Source organism: Simochromis diagramma, unplaced genomic scaffold, assembly GCF_900408965.1.
Source record: "Simochromis diagramma unplaced genomic scaffold, fSimDia1.1 OVJJ01000351.1, whole genome shotgun sequence".
Classification (NCBI taxonomy): domain Eukaryota; kingdom Metazoa; phylum Chordata; class Actinopteri; order Cichliformes; family Cichlidae; genus Simochromis; species Simochromis diagramma.
Genome location: NW_024387179.1, coordinates 26,718 through 49,245, shown reverse-complemented (window position 1 = coordinate 49,245; position 22,528 = coordinate 26,718). Strand labels below are relative to the sequence as shown.

General features: G+C 42.4%; 1 protein-coding gene and 1 long non-coding RNA gene across 10 annotated transcripts in view; one reads left to right on the top strand and one right to left on the bottom strand.

Annotated features, from left to right (window-relative positions):
* The window catches only part of LOC120745011 (protein NLRC3-like), a 206,014-nt gene extending 189,805 nt beyond the window's left edge, over positions 1-16,209 (top strand). For 5 of the 9 annotated variants that reach the window (XM_040049627.1, XM_040049632.1, XM_040049625.1 and 2 more), the window contains 5 exons: positions 5,994-6,125; positions 7,749-7,990; positions 8,095-9,880; positions 14,730-14,903; positions 15,095-15,342. In XM_040049627.1, the coding sequence (XP_039905561.1) occupies positions 5,994-6,125; positions 7,749-7,990; positions 8,095-9,880; positions 14,730-14,903; positions 15,095-15,131 (2,371 nt within the window). In that variant the 3' untranslated portion in view covers positions 15,132-15,342. Of the gene's footprint in view, positions 1-5,993; positions 6,126-7,748; positions 7,991-8,094; positions 9,881-14,729; positions 14,948-15,094 lie in introns of all 9 variants that reach the window. The other 4 variants (XM_040049630.1, XM_040049633.1, XM_040049629.1 and 1 more) reach the window with 4 other exon arrangements.
* LOC120745019 lies at positions 1,365-5,487 on the bottom strand. The gene is made up of 3 exons (XR_005698531.1): positions 5,420-5,487; positions 5,278-5,344; positions 1,365-1,763 (listed from the first exon to the last, which is right to left on the bottom strand). It is a non-coding gene; the product is annotated as an uncharacterized LOC120745019 (long non-coding RNA).
* Positions 16,210-22,528: the final 6,319 nt, after the last annotated feature.

The window sequence follows — 22,528 nt, the reverse complement described above, 5'->3', positions numbered from 1 at the left end:
CAGCTCGCTGGGAATATCGGGTCTGTCCGTCGGCAGTACCGCTGCAGGACGCAGCGCTAACAGCTGGTCCTTACTGTAAACAAAGGATCTCTGCTCTGGGTCCCCAGACACGGGTGAAAAAAGTAGAAATAAACTGAGAAAAACGACCAGGACTAGCACAAAGCGGTAGAACATGGTTGCAGAGTCTAATTACTAATACGTTAGTTATAAAAAATTAACGAGAAAAAAGATAAGAAAGAAAGAAACTCAGAATGAGCAGAGCTGCTGTAACAGGCTGCCGCACACGGGGGGCGCCGGAAGTAGAAACAAAGTGATTTAGTTTTTCAGTTCAGTTGCAACTTTGACTAACACTAATGCAGGGGTCGGCAACCTGCGGCTCTTTAGTCCTTACAGTGCGGCTCCTCGTGGTTTGGGAAAATAAATTAGAAGTATTTAGCTGAAGTGTATTTTATTTATGTTCTTTTTTAACTTGTAGTTCTAAATTGGAAGATTATTGTGATATTGAAATATAAAAATAAAATTATATTTTTTTATTTTTTCATCGTTCAATTAAGCGTCACACTCGCGGAAGCCGGTGTACCCGCCGAAACGCCGTGCATTTATCGAGACTTTCAGCCCCAGGTAGGCCAATTATGGACCTTTGGATCCACATTATGTCAGCAGCTGTTCTCCACCGTGAACTATGTTAAAAACAAACACCGCTCACGCCTCACAGACGACAGCTTACAGTCCTGTAAAGATGAAAGTGACTTCGTACAGCCCCGACCTGCAGACGCTGTGTGCAGAGGTTCAGGAGCAGAAGTCCCGTTGTAAACATATCACGGCAGACCCGACGATGTTTGCATGAACACGCTTTTCAGCTTCTCTTTATTGACCGCTTTTCACACACGGTTGCTGTACGCACACAGCCGGCTGTAGCTTTGCAGCTCACAGCCCGACACACACCAACACAACAGCACAGACGTTAAGGCGGCGAGGCGTGATTGCGGGTGCCGCTCAGGTGCGTCCGCCTCCCCTGCAGCGGCGCTGCAGACCACGCCCCGCCACACACATTAACCAGGTAAAATACATATTTAGGCAGAATTTTGCAAATATCTATTTGTCATCTTTCAGCAGCATAGAGCTTTTTTTCCAATTATTTTTTAAAAGTCAGGTCAAGGCTCCAAAAGCCCAAAGGAGATATAAGGGTGGCGGCTCACAGCAGCTTTTGTTTGCTACATCATTTTAGTTCAGCTGGGTGTCTTTCCTTTGGTTATATTTCTGTAAGAGTTCAAATGTGTTCATTACATATGTAACACCTGCTTAGTATAGTAGGGTTAAACTTATAGACTAGATTCGAGAGGAGTAAAATAAATTTGAGAGAATTGAGTGTTGAACAGCCGGCAGATTTATTACAATGTTACAGTGGTGCAATAACCCAATGTAAACAGCATAGAAAATTAACAGAAGATCAACAGAGAAGAGCGCTCTTTTGAAAATAACAACAAAATAAAATAAAATAAGTAGTCTCTTTAGACCTGACTCCTGATGAGCAGGATATTGGGAGTTCAACTGTTTCCCAGAGAAACAATCCGTATCAAGTAAGCAGTTTTTGCTCTTGCTTATCTGAAATCCTGCGATTCGAAGTAATTCAGACTGTAGCTCTACTCCTGCATCCAGAACAGCTGGCCACACTGCTTTTGGATTCGCCAAGAGTTTTCACAGGGTCTGGCTCGCCATCCATATCCAGAACCACTTCAGATCCAGGATCACAAAAAACCAGTCTGCACATACAGTACAGAGCAATAAACAAAATAGTTCTTAACAGTTTTTCTAAATAAAATGAGATCTCATAAAGTTTTCAAAATCAAGTACACTGTTGTTTTAACATTGTTCTGTCTCTATGAATTCCATTTGTATTGCTTTACAGCATTACAATCAATTGTATTTATATACCCCTTTTTAAGGCATATGTAATCACATCATGAAATGTTTGTAACGTAACTAGTTTTAAATAACTTATTTACATGTATTAACTAGGGGTGCAACGATATTCATATCGATATTGAACCGTTCGATACAGTGCTTTCGGTTCGGTACGCATATGTATCGAACAATACAACATTTGTAATTTATTTTATCAATTTTCCTTCTGACGATGCTGTCTGTGTTGAGCGCTCAGTGAATCTGTGTTCGACTACTCCGCCTAGGCTGCACTGTCGAGCGCAGATCCACTGAGCGCTCAACACAGACAGCATAGTCAGAAGGAAGAGAGCAGGGCAAGCTAGCGAGACAGAAGTTAAGCTCTACTTGCAACAGGCAAATTGAACCTCATTCAGATCTGGCGTTTGGAATTATTTTGGTTTTCATGTGACGTATGACCCTGAAGGTAAGCGACTAAAGTAATGGACTAAAGTAAAACAGTATGTTGGATGTGCCATTAGTGATGGGCAGATGAAGCCCCATGAAGCACTGAAGCTTTTCATCCAATTGGTTCACTCCAACGCGAAGCTTCATGAAGCTTCATTTGCTCTAGCAGGACACCTACTGGACGTAAAAATAATAGCTGGCATGAATTTGAAGAGTGTGGCATTTTGCACACAGCCTGTAAATGTCAACAACAAAAGGAGTGTGTAAAACATGTATATTGTAGTGATGGCAGCATACTGTGTATATTTATAGTGGCAGTATGGGAAATGATTATTTGGAAATGCTTGAAATGGAAATGATCATTTACTGTGAGGTGAGGTGTGGTTGGGGTGTGGACAGTAGTTGTGCTTTTGTAACGTTGAGGTATGGACAGCTACACACTGAGGCTTTGAGCCTCAGTCCTGCCTGTTCACATTTTATTCTGTAAAAACTAAATTTTCACTGCTTTTATGACCTTTTTAGTGGGGAGAACATAGCTAGGATTTAATGATTTAACAAATCTTTTGAATCCTTTGTCCTCCACAATGCTAAATGGCTGGGAGTCCTCAATCACCATGCTGACCAGGTCTTCATCTATTTGAGATTGTTCTCCTGAGGAAAGACAATAAAAACAAAGCACAAATATAAATATCACACACGTAACTTATAATAGCTGTATAATATTGTTATATCATTTAGTAACATTACTGCATGCTATATTATCATTGTATTCGATGGCTCACCTAGTCTTGCTCCACAATCGGTGTTCCCCTTATTCTCATGCAAAGCTCTGTAGTGCCTAAGCATGGATGAGGTGTTGTTGTTATATCCCAGCTCCCTGGCACATAGCAAACACTTCACCTTGTACAAAAGTAAAGACAGCTCAACATAAATTGTATTGCACCATCAGTATCATGAAAATACATCTTCTGTAGAAATGTACATACCTTGTTGGGAGGAATAAGATCAAAATGTTCCCACACAGGGGAGGACATCCTCCTCTTCTTAGCTGGCTCCATTCTCTCCTGACTTTCTCTCCTCACTCTCCTAAACCTCCAAACGGTCTCCAAACTCTCACTAACCGCAACTCTCCATCAAACACCCACATTTTTGAATGAAGTCTGAGGGGTTTATATCGCTGTCATATCTCGCGGCAAAGTTCGAACCACTTCATGAACCAGTCACGTGGTACAGCCGGGCAGCGAGGCTTCGGACGTCATCATTTTCAGCTCCTCCCATAAATGAAGCAAGCCTCGATACGCGCTTCGCGGAAACGCCCCCTCCATTACTCGACACACGCTCCGAAGCCTCGATACAGAACGTCCCATCACTATGTGCCATGCAATGCTCAATTACATTGGTGTGAACTAGTGTGTTAGCGCAGTTAGCTCGTTAACGTGTTTGCCGTCTAGCCCCATGCACGGAGCGATCGGCGGTAGCTCGTTAACGGAGATTTGCCGTGTTGTGGCGTTAAGGTCATTTCAACGAGATTAACCTGAAAGCACTAGTGGGAACACAACGAATATGACTGCACATTTACGCCGACATCATCCTAGTGCAAAGACAAAAACAACAAGCATGCTACTAACTTTAGCCGAGTCATTTAGACAGCTGTTAGCACATGATTCTCCTTATGCTGCTGAGAATATAGCCCAGAAGAAGCGGATAGTATAGCTTTTATTTTGGAAAGAGCCATTTCTCTGTAATAAACTCTCTTTTCCAAAGATGAGTGATTCCTCAATCAGATACAGGGCTTGCAATATCGCTAGCCCGACGTCCCGGAGCTAGCGATTTTTTCAGTCGGGCTACCAAAATCTATCTCTTCCCTGCCCGTCGGGCTATTGTAGGAAAAATATATGTCAATGCTTTTGCATTCTTTCAGAAATGTAGCTGGGTAATTATGTCATTGGCATCGGTGAGCCACTGTCAATATGTGACATATTGAAGTCGCGTTTGAATTTGCGCTTGTTTTTTTGCTTTCACTTTGCAATCGTGCGAACTGTGTATAGAGAGCGACAGCACTGATCTGTGAGTGATGATAATTTGTGCACCAATTCCTCTGACATCGTCTTATTAATCGTTAGCTTACTATGCAAACATGACAAGTGAAATCTCCCACAGCAAGCTTAAACATGTGAGAGGTTGATCGCGCAGAGAATCGCTGAGCTTATGTGAGTGAGCGTGTAAAAGCATTTCAGTTCTGCTGAGCCAAATAAGACAGGTCAGGGTGAAGAAGTGACAGCCAAAGAAAAGCTTACCACAAAACGGAGAAGTTATGACAAATCAGACTATAAGGCAAAAAGAAAGTGCAGCTTTATGGTTTCATGGACAAAAGAATTTCTGTGGCTGCAATATGACGAGCTAAATAACCAGGGCTGCACATAAGTGGTCCGCAGGTGCGCATTCGCTGTCAAAATAAAAAACACGCACAAGGGTTAGGGTTAAATTTAAAAACTGTACTTTTGAGTTAAAATATATATTTATAATTTTAATAAATGACAAATTAAAAATGCATGAACATTTTTTGTATCGAAAAAATATCGAACCGTGACACCAAAGTATCGAACCGAACCGAACCGTGAATTTTATGTATCGTTGCACCCCTAGTATTAACCTATAACTGAAATGACAAAGTGCAGAAAAACACTGAACAACATTTATGGCTAAAAGAAAAGTGCATCCTGCATTAGTTTTGCGCATCTGTGAAGATGCCCAATCAAATAGACAATAAAATAAAATACGACATTCCATTTCACACACAATTCAAGTACTCCGACTGGTTTTAGCTTTTTTTTTTTTAGACAATACAGAATTCGCACTGTTGCAGTGTTTACCACATGTAAAATTAGCACAAGTTTTCCTGCTAACTTATCATCTCTAGTAACTCACCGGAATTCCCAAGAAACAAATACACGCTCTGCCTGGTTTTGGTTGAGAGTAAAACACATAAAGGCCTCTGAAAAGTACATAACTTTAAGTTAGAGACTGTTGAAAATACTTTATAACACTTATTTTATACCAAAAGACTCACTGTGTAGCTTGTTAATTGCTCTCGGGTGTCTTGCTCCGTTTTGCCTACCTTAATGCAGCAACGTGCTTTTGTTGCATTCACCGAACTACGGAAAATCAAAGTGTGTTCAAGGGGTGTCGGAAATAATAATACCAGGTAAAAACAAGAAAATACTAGTAACCATGTCTATAGGGGTTACACATAAATAACATGTAATTTTCTCTGTAGCACTTCATGGATTTCATAAGCAACACACCTTAGTTGTTCACACAAAGCATAAAGGTAAAAAACAGTATTACAGTGTTATCTTCATTCTAGACGTCAAAAAGTATTTGTGGCTGCCAGTGTTTTCTTTTGCGTGGAAACTGGCTCCAAATGGCTCTTTGGGTCCTAAAGGTTGCTGACCTCTGACCTAATGGTATATTTTTTTTAGCTGGATCGTTCTATAAAAACATGAATCAAATCTGAGAAAAGTTTCCACCTGACCTGTTGAATGTTATTGAAGCCAGAAGTTTGCCTTCATACTGTGTTTCTTGCATGCCTTTTGTGGTGTACTAATTGATGTGAAATGAATGCAATGTGGTTGTATTTGCAGAGGTCAGAGGTCACAGTCTCCAGCATCCAGCTGTGTGTCTGTGAGGAGTGACTGGTCCAAAAACAAACCTCCAGGCTTCAGTGATGAACCTGCAGCAACAATGTTCTTCAATCATGGAGCTCAGCTGACCATGTAAGAGAGCTGCTGACTCATTTACGGGTGTTTGAAATTCTGTGACCACTTTGTAATTTTAGTTTATATTTTTAAAGTGTTTTTATTTGTAGTTGCCTGTATTTTTATTACACTGTGTGTAACGTGGTGGTTTATGCTGTTTGGGATTGTTTTGGTGTATTTGTGTCAGAACATCAGATAAATGATTTCATCACATTTTAAAAGAAAGTATCAGGATAATAATCTGAACTGAGTCATCAGAAAGAGAAAGATGGTCTCAACAGGCCACTGAGCTGATCTCCAAAGAAATGCAGAAGATTGAAGAGTCCGAGGCTGTTTATTTGTCACAGGCATCGTCATACACGTACAACACAGTGAAATGTGCTGAGCTGCTCCTGTGACTGGACAAAACATTATAAACAATCATTAAATGAAATAATGAAACATTGTGCAGATGTAATGTTAAAGTGCTTTGTGCCACATTAGCACAGCATGTACTGACAGAGCAGTGCAAGCAGAACAAAGCAAATGAGCAAAGTGATGTAAACAGAGTAACTGAACAGAGTGAGCAGAGTAATATCAGCAGTAATGAAGCAGCAGGATCAGTGTAGCAGCGTGTGACGTCATAATGAATCAGACATGATCTGAAATATGACAGTGAGACAAGAACATGATGTAAGGTCCTGTTTAAACCCTGATGGTGATGCTATGAGGGGAGCATGTTCTGATTTAGGACTTGGATGGTCTGAGGATAGAAGCTCCTCTCTGTTTGTGTCCTGATGGTGCAGAAGCTTCTGCCTGATTGTAGAAGGAGCTGAAGCCAGCATCATCCCAGAGGTGAAGCTCCTCTGTGTGCAGACCTGAGGTCAGATTCCTCCAGGCTGATGTTCAGGATCTACAGAAACGTGTGGTTGTAGTTATTGCTGCACTGTGTGCTGACAGCAGATACTCAGAACAAAGCGCTGCACACGTGTTCTTTACAAACATCTGTACATAGAAAATATGGATCATGGCAGTGAATGAACACGTTTCTGTCATTTGTTTCATTGGCTTCTTTTTTCTGCCTGTGTTCATGTGATTAATGTCTAACACATAAACAGGTTTGTAATCAAACATCACATCATCAGGGAGGCATCATGAAACAAAGTTACTGCTGGAGGCTGAACTCAATTTGGTGGCAATGTTCAAAAATATCACTCAGATCATTTCAAAGCTTTTAGTTCTTCTTCTTCACTTCTGTAAAATAATAGAAAGGAAATCAGAACCAAGAAGTTCACTTCCTGATGACTGAACTCTTTCAAAATAAAGCTGAAAGCTCTGAATGTGACACCGCTGCTCCACCACAGTTTTTAGAGGAGGTCAAAGGTCAGTTGAAAGTGATGGATCCCAAACTTCCAGTACATCCAGTGAAGGACATAATCAGCTCTGTGATGAAGGCTTTTACTGTGGAGTTTGTAGGCTGATCACTCTGTGTTTAATAAGACAGGCAGGAACAGCAAAGGAAACTTGGATTCTGAAGTCAAACACAAGTTTCTCCACTTTGACTTTTCTCTGTGACCATCAGAGCTTCTGCACAGTGTCATCAAATCTGGATGTTTGTCACTGACAGTCAATGATTTTAGTGATAAAGAAATGTGTTCACAGAGGGAGGAAGAGGAAGAGGAGTGGTGTCTGTGAGGAGGAGCAGCTGTCCTGCTGTGCTTTGTGTCAGGACGTCCTGAAGGATCCAGTCTCTACCAGCTGTGGACACTGGTTCTGCAGACAGTGCATCTGCTCATACTGGGACCAGTCTGCTTCATCAGGAGACTGGTCCTGTCCCCAGTGTGGAGAAAGATCCAGAACCAGAGCTGGACTGCAGACAGCCAGTCAGAGCAGCTGTGTACAAAGTAAGACTGAACATCTGTCTGCTGATGGACTCATTTCTGAAAACTGGACTTCTTGTTGTTGTTCAGACATTGAAGAGTTTTCTTTCTGTTTTTCTTTCTTTCAGCAGATGTTGGTCTGCAGGAGGTTTTAGATGAACATAAGATCAGTCTGAGGAGGAGATGTGAACGTGTGACTGAAGGAAGTGATGAAAGAGGAAGTAGAACCCTCCTCAACAGGATCTACACTGAGCTCTACATCACAGAGGGACAGAGTGAAGAGGTTCATAGCCAACATGAGGTGAGGCAGCTGGAGACAGCTTCCAAGATGGACGCCCTCCATGACACTCCAATCAGGTGCCAGGACATCTTTAAAGCCTTAGCTGACCAACAGAGACCCATCAGAGTGGTTCTGACCAACGGCGTGGCTGGTGTTGGAAAAACCTTCTCAGTGCAGAAGTTCACTCTGGACTGGGCAGAGGGCTTGGAGAACCAACATGTCAGTGTGGTGGTTCTGCTTTCATTCAGGGAGCTGAACCTGATCAGAGATGAGCAGTACAGTCTTCTGGAGCTGCTCCATGTTTTCCATCCAACATTACAGAAGGTCACAGCAGAGAAGCTGGCTGTCTCTCAGCTTTTGTTCATCTTTGACGGCCTGGATGAAAGCAGACTTTCATTGGATTTCACCAACAGGAAGCTGCTGTCTGATGTCACACAGAAGTCATCAGTCAGCCAGCTGCTGACAAACCTCATCCAGGGGAATCTGCTTCCCTCGGCTTTCGTCTGGATAACTTCCCGACCTGCAGCGGCCAATCAGATCCCTCCTACATGTGTTGACAGGCTAACAGAAGTACGAGGCTTCACTGACGCCCAGAAGGAGGAGTACTTCAGGAGGAGATTCAGTGATGAAGAGCTGTCCAGCAGAATCATCTCCCACATGAAGACATCCAGGAGCCTCCACATCATGTGTAGAATCCCAGTCTTCTGCTGGATCACTGCTACAGTTCTGGAGCACATGTTGACTACAGAGCAGAGAGGAGAGCTGCCCAAGACCCTGACTGACATGTACTCACACTTCCTGCTGGTTCAGACAAAGAGGAAGAAGAACAAGTACCACGAGGGACATGAGACGAGTCCACAGGAGCTGACGGAGGCTGACAGGGAAGTTCTTCTGAAGCTGGGGAGGCTGGCGTTTGAACATCTGGAGAAAGGAAACATCATGTTCTACCAAGAAGACCTGGAGCAGTGTGGTCTGGATGTGACAGAGGCCTCGGTGTACTCAGGAGTTTGTACAGAGATCTTCAAAAGAGAGTGTGTGATCTTCCAGAAACCAGCCTACTGCTTTGTTCATCTGAGCATCCAGGAGTTTCTGGCTGCAGTCTACATGTTCCACTGTTTCACCAACAGGAAGTCAGAGGTGCTGAAGGACTTCCTGGGAAGAAAATACAACGAGTCATCTCTGGATGATTTTTTGATGGAAACACTAATAAAATCCTTCAGGAGTAAAAATGGTCGTCTGGACCTGTTTGTTCGCTTCCTTCATGGCCTCTGTCTGGAGTCCAACCAGAGACTTTTAGGAGGTCTGCTGGGTCAGACAGAGAACAGTCCAGAAACCATCCAGAGAGTCATCAAGAATCTAAAAGAAAGGAAGACAAAATCCTCTCCTGACAGAAGCATCAACATCTTCCACTGTCTGATGGAGATGAATGACATCTTATTATCTCAGGAGATCCAAGAGTTCCTGAAGTCAGAGAACAAATCAAAGAAACTCTCTGAGATTCACTGCTCAGCTCTGGCCTTCATGCTGCAGATGTCAGAGGAGGTTCTGGATGAGTTGGACCTGCAGAAGTACAAAACATCAGCTGAGGGACGACAGAGACTGATTCCAGCTGTAAGGAACTGCAGAAAGGCTCGGTGAGTCCAGATGTGATCATTAATATTATTAGTTAGTGATAGCTTAGTTACTCAGTCATAAACGGCAATCATTTCTTATTTCAGGTCACACTAGGGCTGCCACAAACGATTATGTTGATAGTCGACTTAACAGATCCTGCATCCATTGGACGTAAAACACACACCAGCATGCGTCTGCTGTTATATAACTATCATTAGCTTACAGCTTAGCGTTTTTAAGGTATGTGCTAACTAACAATAAAGACCAGATGATAGTTTATTAAACTTTTAATGAAATTTGCAGATTGTAGCAACAAACAGAAAGGCCCCCAAAATGTGTGCCGAGGTGTGGATGTTGTTGGCTTGGTAACAAAAGTCGTGCATTGAAGACAAACATATTTTTTTAGCAGTACTGTAATGTAGCATTTACAGCTATGAGTAAGCAGTTCGTTGTTTACGCTAATGTTAGCAGCTAACTAGGTAATTAGCTTACCAGACTGTAGCACTTCGTCCTCAGAAGCCACGGCGTGCTTCCTTTTCAGATTCTCGTGCATCACCATCGTACTGCCGTGGAAGGAAAGTTCATTTTGCAGATTTAACATTGACATTTTTCTCTTTTATTTTCTCAAAATGCTTCCAGACTAACAGCAGCTGGCATCCTTGTACATGCAGTGCTGCCATCTTCTGTTTCAGTCTGTTATTACACTCTTAAATTCTACTTATTTCTGCGTCTTTCAGGATCTTACAAAGCTTCAAACGACACGTCGATTAAATTAATTGTCGAACATTTTGATAGTCGATGTAATTGTGACCAGTCGACTAATCATTGCTGCCTAGTTCACAGTGAAGAGTTGTTTTCATGCTTATCAGAACACTAGGGGTGCAACAATACATGTATCGTATTGAACCGTTTGATACAGTGCTTTCGGTTCGGTACGCATATGTATCGAACAATACAAAATCGACTACTCCACCTAGGCTGCACTGTTGAGCGCAGATCCACTGAGCGCAGTGCAAGCTAGCGAGACTGAAGCTAAGCTCGTTGCAACATGGCAACTGCCTCAACGCTACCCGAAATGGAACCTCCCCCACCCTCATTCAGATCTGGCGTTTGGAACTATCTTGGTTTTCATGTGAAGCATGATCCTGAAGGTAAGCGCGTCATGGACAAAAGTAAAACAGTATGTCGGATGTGCCACGCAATGCTCAATTGGTGGGAACTAGTGCGTTCGGGGCGATCCGCTTAACTCGTTAACGGAGATTTGCCGTGTTATGGCGTTAACGTCATTTTAACGAGATTAACGCTGACAGCACTAGTGGGAACATCATCCTAGTGCAAAGACAAGTGGAAGCAGACAAAAACAACAAGCACGCATGCTACAAACTTTACCCGAGTCATTTAGACAGCCGTTAGCACATGATTCAGCTCACAGAGCTGAGATGGACGGCAGTGTGCCAGCATACATCCAAAATTAGAGTCAAAGGTCACTGCAGGTCATTCTTTTTAAACAGTCACCTCTCGTGGCTCCGCCCCTTTATAAAAAAAAAAAAAGTCACACAAACAGCGTGTGAGGTCACGAACACACCACAGCATCACCAAGTCATAAAGACGAGGCTCTGACAGGGACGACTCACAGCAGGAAGAACAGGTGAACAGGTTTACCGTGGAGCACAAGAAAGCCGACCTTATTGCTCCGATGGAAACGGAGTAAGGCCGAGTTTTAGGACCACGGTAAGAAAAATATTCCCGATCATTTTAAGATAAAGTCGAGGTTAAAGTCAAATTTGTATTTGGAGAAAAAAGTTGAAATGTGGAGATTTGTTGTTTCAAGACAAACTGCCAGGTTTGCTGTCCCCTCTACAAAACGCTTTGTTTAGATGAGTTGGTGAAACAAAGTGATCCACCGTCTTATGATAATGATAATAACTTTATTTATAAAGCGCTTTCAAACAAAGTGCTGAACCAATATTTCATCATCCAGTTTTGCAGCATCCATCCTCTTTATTGTACGAAGGTGGAACCATCGATAACCTCGCATCCGTCCATTACAAGACATTTGATTTTGTACAAATCTTCCAGATTTGTGTTTTTCAGCTTTCTGCACCATCCTTTCAGCATCTTTATACTTTTCACCGCACTGTGTTTATATAACACATGGATGTGTAACAGGAATCATTTCCCTTCTTTAGCTAACACCACTGCTGAAGTTTCACTGACTCAGAGAGTACAGCAGCTGTGGCACTTTGTCCTGAAACAGCAAATCTCCACAGTTCTTCTTTATTCTCAAAGTCATTTTCACCTTTAATGTTGAAATTAAGGACATTATTTTTTCCTTAATGTGGTATGGGCCTTCTGTATAACAGAGACCCAGCAGTAACTAGTGAAGCCCAGTGTGAGGGTCTCTGTCTTTAAAATAAAGAGAGCTGGTGATAAAGTGGTGGTGAGGGAATCACCGCTGAGGTTGAACTTCGATCCGCCTCCCTGCATCCTTTTTACTTACCAAGAGAGTTTCCACAGATCCTTGTTACTGATGTGTACGTTCAACTGAGGGCGAATGTGGAAGTCGCCACTCAGACCACAGTAACGTCACACCAGACGCTCCCAGTTTATTTTGTCATTTTAATGAATGTACAGTTGGGAGGTCGCTCGCTGACGTTTGTTATGGCTCCATCAAGGAACCTAATAAATCTTTCTGTAGAGCTCTCTGTGGCATGTTTGACTGAAATGTGTTTTATTTGGTTCCCGTCATGAAATCTGTCTTAAAGAGAACTAAACCTCAGTGCTGGTTCTGCTGTGGTCAGCGAGTCCATCCAGACCCTTCAAGACTGTTTTTCTTGGACTGATTAGGACTTATTTGAAAATGCTTCCTGTGACTTGGATAAATTTACAGACTGTGACAGCGAATATTCATTTTTGTGAGGACCTCATAATCCCAAGGAGGGTAATTTGTATATGTCCAAATGATAAGCTTTGAAAAATGTTATTAATTATTAATGCCTGAGTTTCAGAGTTCCTCAGATTTGGGAGGAATCTATTATTGTGTCTAAATCTATAAATAATTTTGGCCTGTTGCTTGTTTTGTAATCAAAACCTGAGAAACTTTTGTGTGCCAAAAACAGGACGTCCTCCTATTGGCTTATAGAACATGCAGGGGTGTGTGCACTGTGCTCCACATAGTTATGAAGATCTTGATTAAACACATTAGCGTCACATTAGTAACTTTGTCCTCGACAGCTCGGCCATCTTCAGAACCTGCCCAGGAATTGAACTGCACATGTGCACTGGCTCCAGACGTGGGGTTGTCCTGCATAGTCAGTGGTGTCAGTAGATCATTAAGTAAAATAATATGTAACTAGATTCCTTTGAAAGAGCAACCATGGACGACAAAGCTGGGCGGAGTCTGCTCTAAGACACCAAATGAGCAAATGTTTGCTGACCTGTATCAGTGATCACCTTTTTGTTGGCCTGGTCCCCCAGTCCTCCCACTCCCCCCGGTCCTCGGTGGATGCTGTCACTTCCTCTGACACTGGCTCACCATTTATGTTGTGTCAAAAATCAAACGTGAAGATCTAATTTACTCTAAACTCTCTGACTGTTACTAATATAGTCATAAAATATGCAACAACCACTGGAGATGGAGATGAAGCTTCAACTTGCAGAAAATAGTTTATTAAAATCAGTTTGAATAAACCCAAGGCTCAGAGCAAGAGAGACAAAAGCGCCCCCAAGTGGTCAGACTGTAGACGAACAGAATAAACCCTATCAAAGACAAACACGCTGGAAGCATCTTTTCTAACACTCCAGTATTTATTAGCATTTATTATAAATTTATTGTGACTTTGAAGACGTTCAGTGTTTCCTTTGGTATAACGGAGGTCTGACTACAGTCCAGTAAACACTCTGATTAGGATTATAGATTAAACTGCAGTAATACTTTCACAGTGTGCAGTGATGCACAGGTCCGAGTGGTTTTACACTGAAATTCTCAACAACAGGAAACTATAAGAATTTGTTACTCTAATAATAAACATAGAAGAAGAAAAACATTTTTCATTTAGAGTTGATGAATATAAATGAATTAGAACTTTACAAACCAATCCAAGACAAACTGATCCATGTGAGTTTATAACAATATTCAAAGGCTGCTGCTGGACACAGACAGGTAGCATCATTTTGACTTGCTGTCACCTGGATCTGGAGTCATAAACACTGAAGCGCTGAACATTAATACAAGTCTGTTTCTGCCAACTAGTGATAAACCTGCAGACTAATGGCTCAGAAAGCTAAAACGAGCCAATCATTTCTGTGTTTAGTTCCCCTGAAATCAGATGTGATATCAGCAGCTCTGAGTTCATTCATCATTTTTGTCCAGTGATGAGATTTCTGCTCCGTTTGGTGACAGTCAGCAGATTTTTCCTGAGTGTGGACGTGAACAGTCGTACCTGACAGCAGCAGGTAGCAAACAGAGATCATCTTTCCAGCTGGAACTCTTCACTGAGCTGAGCTCATTCAAAATGTTCTGGATTCAAGACAGGAAACAGTCCACATGTGTGTCTTCACTCTGACTCTGGATCAGATCTCACTGACAGACTGCGGACATTATGGAAGCCTAAATGTGACGCCATCTTCCTCCTTCATCTGCAGATTAAAGCCAAACAAAGATTCTCATTAAAAGTCTGCAGGTCTGAGAGAGACTCAATCGTTGTGTCATGTCAAACACAGTAAGAGGAGCTGAAGCACAGATGTGAAGAGCAGATGTTCATCAGATTATGACCTCACTCTGTTTTGTCTTCATATACATTCAGTCTGTGTTTATAATGCAGATTTCTGCTTTTATAATAACACATTTTATATTTTCTGTGATCACAGACTGACTCAGTGTGGACTCTCAGGGACTCACTGTGAAGTTGTGGCCTCGGCCCTGAAGTCCATCCCCTCCCATCTGACAGAGCTGGACATTAGTAACAACAAGCTGCAGGATTCAGCAGTGAAGCTTCTGTGTGCTGGACTGGAGAGTCCAAACTGTCGACTGGAGACTCTGAGGTGAGTTCACTGACTGCAGCTGTTGTTGTTTTTCTATATTTCAGATCTTTGATTGATGTTTGAAACGTCCTTTAGTTCCTAAATGTTCAGGATGTGTCTGAAGAGAAATGTGAAGAAGTTTGAGTGCTTTCAGAAATGTTGTGTCTTTCCAAACGACTGAATAACAGTTTTTTCCTCTTGGCTCCAAATAGAAGTGACAGACTTGAGCAGGGTTCATTTAAAGGCTGACAGAAGTGGAGTGGTGACGGGGAGATGTTTGTCAGGACAGCTTTTCAGCCTCCACAGGTTCATGTTGTGCTCCATCAGTCAGTGAAGATGAAGTCAGTACTGATGAGGCTGTAGAGTGTGTGAGGGATGTGAATGAGGCTGTTGGAGATCTGATGGTAGCAGATAAAAACAGGCTGCAGAGACTTTGAGCTTGTGTGGAAACAGAGAGAGAGAAAAGAAAGACATGAATGTCAAAGCTAATAAAGGTGAAGTTAGGAGCTGTGACGATGTTCATGTATCAGAAGCTGATCGGGCTGCTACAGAGACGACCCACACAGCTGCTGTGGTGAGGTGTGTGTTAAAGCAGAGGAACACAGAGCAGCCGAACACAGGCCCAAACATGACAGCAAAGCAGGATTCAGGCTCTGTGAGAGGATTTCAAACAGAAGCTGGAGAAGAGAAAGGACTCTGTTGGAATGACTACAGAAAGAAGGCAGCTGAGACCAGTCCAAGTGTTTCCATGGAGTCCAGTCTAACATTCATTTATACACTAACGTACAGAAGTGAACGGGAAAATGAATCCATAGTTTCAAATGTAGAAATAGTTCTCAGTTCATTTACAGAGTTTAATACAGTTCATGAGGAAATGTTCAAAACAGCAGCTGAGAAGAAATCTGCTTCACAAAGTTGGATCCAATTCCAATAGTTTGTGATGCACTTGAACGCAGCGTGAGCAGTTCACTGCCAAACCCCACAGAGACTGTCAGTCTGGACTTTTCTTTATTTCTATTGGCTGTCAGTGAGATTTCAGAGCAATCAGAGACTGTGGGTCTGTGTATGAAGTATAATTCATGTGCAGTTGTTGAAGTTGTAGAATGAGAAATGGCAGTTTGGGGTATTTCCTGCTTTCATTGTCCTGCTTGTGCTGATGAAAATGTTTATTGACGTGTGAATTCATTCTTCAACGCTCGATTCTGCCTGAACAGCGTGAAAACTTTGCTTATTTTTGTGTAACACAATTCAAAGTAGGGCTGGGTATCGTCACTGATTTCTAGAATCGATTCGATTCAATTCGATTGGAATCTGGGAAATTTTCCCTCAGACAGTCAGAAATATTATAATTCAGATCAGTATATTTACATATTTTTGTATCTATAAAAAGGAAGCTGGCACTTTCGAGACTTTATCAAAGGTGTGAGCATCACAGCAGAGGCCTTTGTGTCAAAGTAGCTGAAGATAAAACACAGAAAAACATGAAGCTGATTTTCCTGTTCTGGGATTTTATAAAAATATTCTGCAGTAGATCAAAAACACATAAACATTACCTGATGCTGCTGAAGTGAAGCAGAGCAAAGTTACACCGTTTTTATTACAAACACAGCGTTTTGCCGTTTTGCATAATTTTAAAAAGTTTAAATTTGTTCAGAAGCCTGTTGAACAGCAGAAATTAGGTTTTGTTTTTGGAAGTGAGTAAAAGGAAAAAAACAGCGGCCAACAGCCTGTAAACAACGGTAGACTTGTGCGTAACAAGCAAGCGAATAATGCAGAAAACAGATTTTTAGACGGGAAACTGTGAGAGAGAGAGAGAGAGAGAGAGAGAGCTGTGCATGAAGTGTGATTTTTATCCTGGTGGAAGCAAAACAGCAAAAGTCAGAGTGAGTTCATGACGATGTTTATGTGAAGCGTAGTTTGGATCTTCTTTTGCTGCTGGTTCAGTCAATATTGTTTGGAGAGAGATAAAACTAACAGCTTTAGAATCAGCGTAAAAAGGACGTAATAGAATAGAATAGAATAGCCTTTATTGTCATTGTACAGAGTACAACGAAATTGGAGTGCCACTCCCTTGGTGCAAGTTTCAATAATAAATATAAATGTAAAATATAAAAAGTACAATAAAACAATCGCAAGTATTCAAACAATAGTAAGTAAGATATATACAGGATAGCAGCATAATATAATGGCAGTGACGGTATGGTATAGCTAAGCAGGTTCAAACAGGTTAAACACAAAGCGCGGAGCCGCCGAAACATCAGAATCAGCGAGCTGTCGGCTTTCAGCCCCGACCGTGTCCGTGCCATCGGGTGAGAAAAGCGACATCTCACTGATTCTGATTTGCGGGTTGCGCTGTGTGTTTAAGTCTTTGTGCAGAATCCGTGTTCCTGCTCTCATTTACTGTCTTAGCTGTTGTTGAAATTTTGTGAGATTTCACCAGAAATTCTGGAATTTCAAGCAAAATAAATTTATATTAAAAAATAGATTCAGGATTTTAATTAATCGATTTTACGTTATCCAAGCCAGAATCGATTTTAATCGATAAATCGATTATAAAAACCCACCACTAAAAGCAACCTATTACACCCATTAAACACTAACATAGATGAATACTCAGATTTAAACCTTTATTGTTTCACAAAGGCTTAAAAAGGGAACGTCCACAGTTTAGACTGCAGCAGATTTTATTAAAGCAGTTTGACAGGAGCAAAGCAAAAACACAAAGAATAAGTGTTTCACATATTAATACATATAACATAATAATAAAAGAAAAGCAAAATAATGATAAAAAAGAATGAAAAAGTTGTCCAGAGCAGCAGGATGTCTGAGGTCTGCAGAAAGACAAAAACACAGCAGCTAAAAATAGTTGTTGAAAGAAAACGAGGTGGGAGCTGCTGATTCCTGAGCTTTGATACTGGATTAGCTTCAGTAGTTATTCCCATCACTGCTGTAGGAGCTACATTTAGTCACAGCTGATTGTCTCCTTTGACCAATCAGAAGACTACTGTTGTAAAAACAAGCAGACAAAGAACCAATGAGAGTGAAGAACAGGATAAAGAGCTCGTGTGATGGAGGCAAAGCAATAATCAGCAGACTGTAGCAGTTTCTATCTGGATGAAAGTAGAAGGAGCTCAGCGGAGCTCAGTCCCATATCTTTGGTTAGAAACAACATCAGTGATTTCCTGCTGCTCGAGATGATTCCAGCAGCTCTCATTAGTTTTCAGTTTTCAGTTTTATTTGTCATATGCAAGTTAGCACAGGGTCAATATTGCAATGAAATGTGTTTGACGAGCAGCAGTCACTCAGCAGCATGATACAGTAGGAGAAAATATAATAAAATAAAATAATAAAGAAAATAGAAAAATAGTAAGGAGCAAAATATTAGAGAGACATGGTAAAAGAGAAAAGATGACTAAATATATATATGTATCTATAAATATAAATATATGTATCTATAAATATAAATATATGTACACTAGTGATTAAATAAGAAAATCTTGAAAAGAAATATGACGGGAGGGCAGATGGGATATTGCACAGGAATGAGCAGCAGAAAATGACAGTATTGCACTTTTAAATATAAATATCAATGACAATAAAGTGGAGTGACCAGTGCAGATTAAACAGAGTACTTGTGAAGCTGCAGGGTAGCTTCTGAGTGCTGTGTTGTGTTTTGTTTAAGTGTTGTGGTTGAGGTGTCGTATGGCTTGGTGGTAAAAACTGTTTTTGAGTCTTGTAGTCCGAGCAGACAGACTCCTGTAACGTCTGCCAGACGGTAACAAGGAGAACAGCTGATGTGCTGGGTGGCTGTGGTCCTTGATGATGCTGTGTGCTTTACGGAGGCATCGCTGGAGATAAATGTCCTGAATGGCAGGAAGCCTCGTGCCAGTGATGTGCTTTGCTGCCTTCACCACCCTCTGTAGTGATTTACGGCTGTTGGCAGAGCAGCTTCCGTACCAAACTGTGATGCAGCTCGTCAGCAAGCTCTCAATTGCACACCTGTAAAAATTTGAGGTGAGGTTGGCATTCATGCTAAACTTCCTCAGCCTCCTCAGGAAGTAAAGCCGCTGGCGAGCTTTCCTGATACCAGTGTCTGTGTGAAGGGTCCAGGAGAAGTCCTCGGTGATGTTGACTCCAAGGAACTTGAAGCTGCTGACCCTTTCGACCTTGACACCGTTGATGTGGATGGGCTGGTGTTCCCTGACTGGTCGTTTCCGGTAGTCCACTATCATCTCTCTAGTTTTGCTGATGTCCTCTGAGATTCTGCAGCTTCTTGCAGTGTGACTCAGCTGACTTCTGACAGACCACAGACTGGCACAGCATCCACATGTGTCTCCTTTCAAACAGGCTCTTGATGTTTCCTCCCACATCATTCTGGCCTCTCAGTCTCCTTTGTTCTCCAGCTCTGTAGCTCCAGCTGATGAAGCTTCAGTTTCCATGTTGGTAACAGTAAACTACAGCCTCTGCTGTCAGCTGGGTAACTAAACAGAGCTGCAGCACGTCTCTGCGGTGGTGCTACATCCAGCCTGCAGACGGCCGTCTACATGTTGTAGTGGTTTACAGTCACCAGGGGGCGCTGTCCCAGCCATGCAGGCAGTGGGCTGCTCTGCTCGTGCTGTTGTTGGTGAAGCTGAAGTGAAAGCGAGAGTTAAAACACTGAACAGTGTCCACTGAGCTTCTCATGCTATTCTCATGCTCAAAGAAGTTTAACAGGAAGGACGACTCGTCCATCAGGCGTCCAGCTGTCCGTGACCGTGTCCACAGCAGAGTGTGACCGAGGCTTCATGCTAACACGCACACATGAAGCTAATACCACCACGAGCAGCTGCTCAGTGGATTTGGAGGACAAATGTCTGCAGCTTCTCACAGGCAGTATGCAGAATGTGGATCTCCACAAAGACTGTGGAGAGCTCGTCCCACACTCTAAATCCACACTTGTCTGCACAAAACTTCTCACACGTTCCCGTCACAAGTGTCTTCTAAGTGAAGCTACCAGGTTCAGGTGCAGCTTGTTTATCTGGAGCTGCAGTAGATGATCCGTCCTCACAAAGCAACACAGACAGCAGATATGCAAACGCACAACACAACCAAAGGATTCTCTCTGCATGTCTGTGGCTGATGCTGCTGGAACGAAGCTGTTTCAAACCTTGTTGTTCTGCACTTTGGGACCAGAAGAGGAAACTGAAGCTCTGTGCAGAGGGTTCAATGGAAGCAGCCAAGCGCTGTAAGTGTCTGCTGTACAGGGATGCTGGTTCAGCTGTGGCTCAGTTTCACAGGGTGACTCAATAAAAGCAGCAGGAAATCAAAGCTTGATGCTTTCATCAGTGTGGAAATAAGAAAGTTTCCTGTGACAGACACTGGAGCTCTTTCACTCTCAGCTTCACAGTTTCAGCTTCAAACTTCTTGCAACATGTTTCTAACACGGCCACATTCCACCTTAATGGAGCTGATATCTTGTGCATCAGCACATTTTCTAAAGGCAGCGATCACATCTTTAGTTTTGGATGTTGTTGTGTCTGGTTCAGTTTGGTTAAGAAGGAAAAACAAGCCGAGTCCGTGTAAGGTGTCAAAAATAGTGATTTTATTACACACTTTTGCGCAGAAGTGCGGGGAAAACAGTCTTGCATCAACAATCTCCACCGGGCGGAGGCTTTTCATCCTTATATTACCATTATGACATCACAGTTAGATCTTTACTGGAAATGATAACAATTGCCCTCCTCTTCCAAACATTGTCCTAATATAGACATGAACTGCTAGTCTTAAAAGAAAAACAAGTGTGTATTACATTGTGCATTTTGTGAAAGTGTATCTATCAGAAAAACTGTCCTCAGACGACCCTCCTATTATTACTAAATGTGTACGTGAACGTGCGTGTCTTATACAAGTACGTGCATGTAGTCGCAGGCCGGCGTACGTGCAGAACTGAACGCAGACAGGCCCGAATCCAACTGGACTGGTGTGATTGCAATGTAGTGCAACAACTTTAATCATCTGTGTGCATTAATATTTGCTCAGAATAACATAGATGTGATTCAAAGATTATTCTGTCAACTGATTCAACAATGGTAAATGATTAATCAAGGATAACTGATTATAAGAATACAAAATAAAATATCTCCTGGTCACACTCCTCCTCTTTGGCCTTTAGAAAAAAAAGGCCAACCTTTACCCAGATATTGTGTCACTCCTCCGACCAGGCGGCTTCTCGCAAAGGCATCATATGTTCCGGACCAGCTGACCCAGCTGAACCAGAAGCTATGGCCCTGCTCACCAGATTACCCAACACCTGCCTTACCAGAGGAATGAGACAACACCCGATCAGCAACAAACCTAGAAAAACCAAAAGAGAAAACATGGCAGACATAAACACACCTCTCCATTGCCCAAACACCGATGTGAACCAGTCTCCCAGCCTCGAGTTCACGCCTGATTGCTCATGCATGGTTCTAGACAACGATTTCAAATTCTCGAGCGCCCGCGTGACCGTTCCGTCCGGAGCAGTATTGTTGGGAATAAAGGTGCAACATAAGTCTCCAAACATCGCGCATACGCCCCCCTTCTCAGCCAATAACATGTCCAGAGCCATGCGATTTTGAATTCCCATTAAAGACGTCGGACCTAATTGTTCTGCAAGACCTTCCACCGCGTCCCTAGTGAGATTAGAGAGTCTCAACACATTATAATGAACATAGTTAATGCGATCAACATTTTTATTTGGGGTTATCCATAAAAACACACTCTCAAAGCCGGCCGCTATCTGATCAACTAACTTATACTCATCTGGAACTCCCCTGGGAACTCCTATTGAGTCAATCCAGGTTGGCGAGTCCCGTCTTGGATCATACCTGTGGATTCCCCCTGTGCTTCTCCTTCGTCTGGCTGTTGACACATCCGCGCCTCGCTGTGGAGCTGTCTCTAGCCTACTTCCTATGAGCATCAAAGGTGCACCTAAGCGCACCAAAGCACATGTTCCCACACTCCCCAAGGGAACCTGCACCAAAAGGGTGTACTCCCCACAATAATAATATAGCCCACCCCTTGCCCAGGTGCCTATAATTGTACTTGGGTCACTTATATCATTGGTAGTCCTACCTGTGATTGTCCTCTGACACCAGCTTGGATCAATCCTCCCTAACCTAAATCTCACTCTATCTGTAGAGAACTCAAAACATGTATAATTATCTCGTTTTGGTGTGAATGTACCTGGTTGTGTACGTTTATCAATTGGCGGATATAAACCTGACAAAGTGGTGCAATTACCTGTGTCCACCGCCTCTCTAGTTAATCTCAGCATGCAATTATAACCCCACTCATCCTCTGGATACAGAGGAGCGGGTTCAGTAAACAAATGAGGTCGAGCGGTAGCACAAGCAACACAATCAACCACTTGCTGCTCTTTAGCATTTTGAGCCACCCAATCTAACCACAGATTCCTATCACCGAAACCTGTGGCACGCTCTATTAACTCTTGAGGTTTTAATCTAGTGTAATCTGCGGCAACAAGCCATTTCTCTGGTGAGTCCTTGTAGGTGACTATCTCTGGAGGATCTGTTTGCTCTGTGTGATTTAGTGTAGCGTCGTTCCCTATCAGTTTAGATCTGGGATTGAATAAATTCACCCGAATTACCCCACTTGGATCTGTC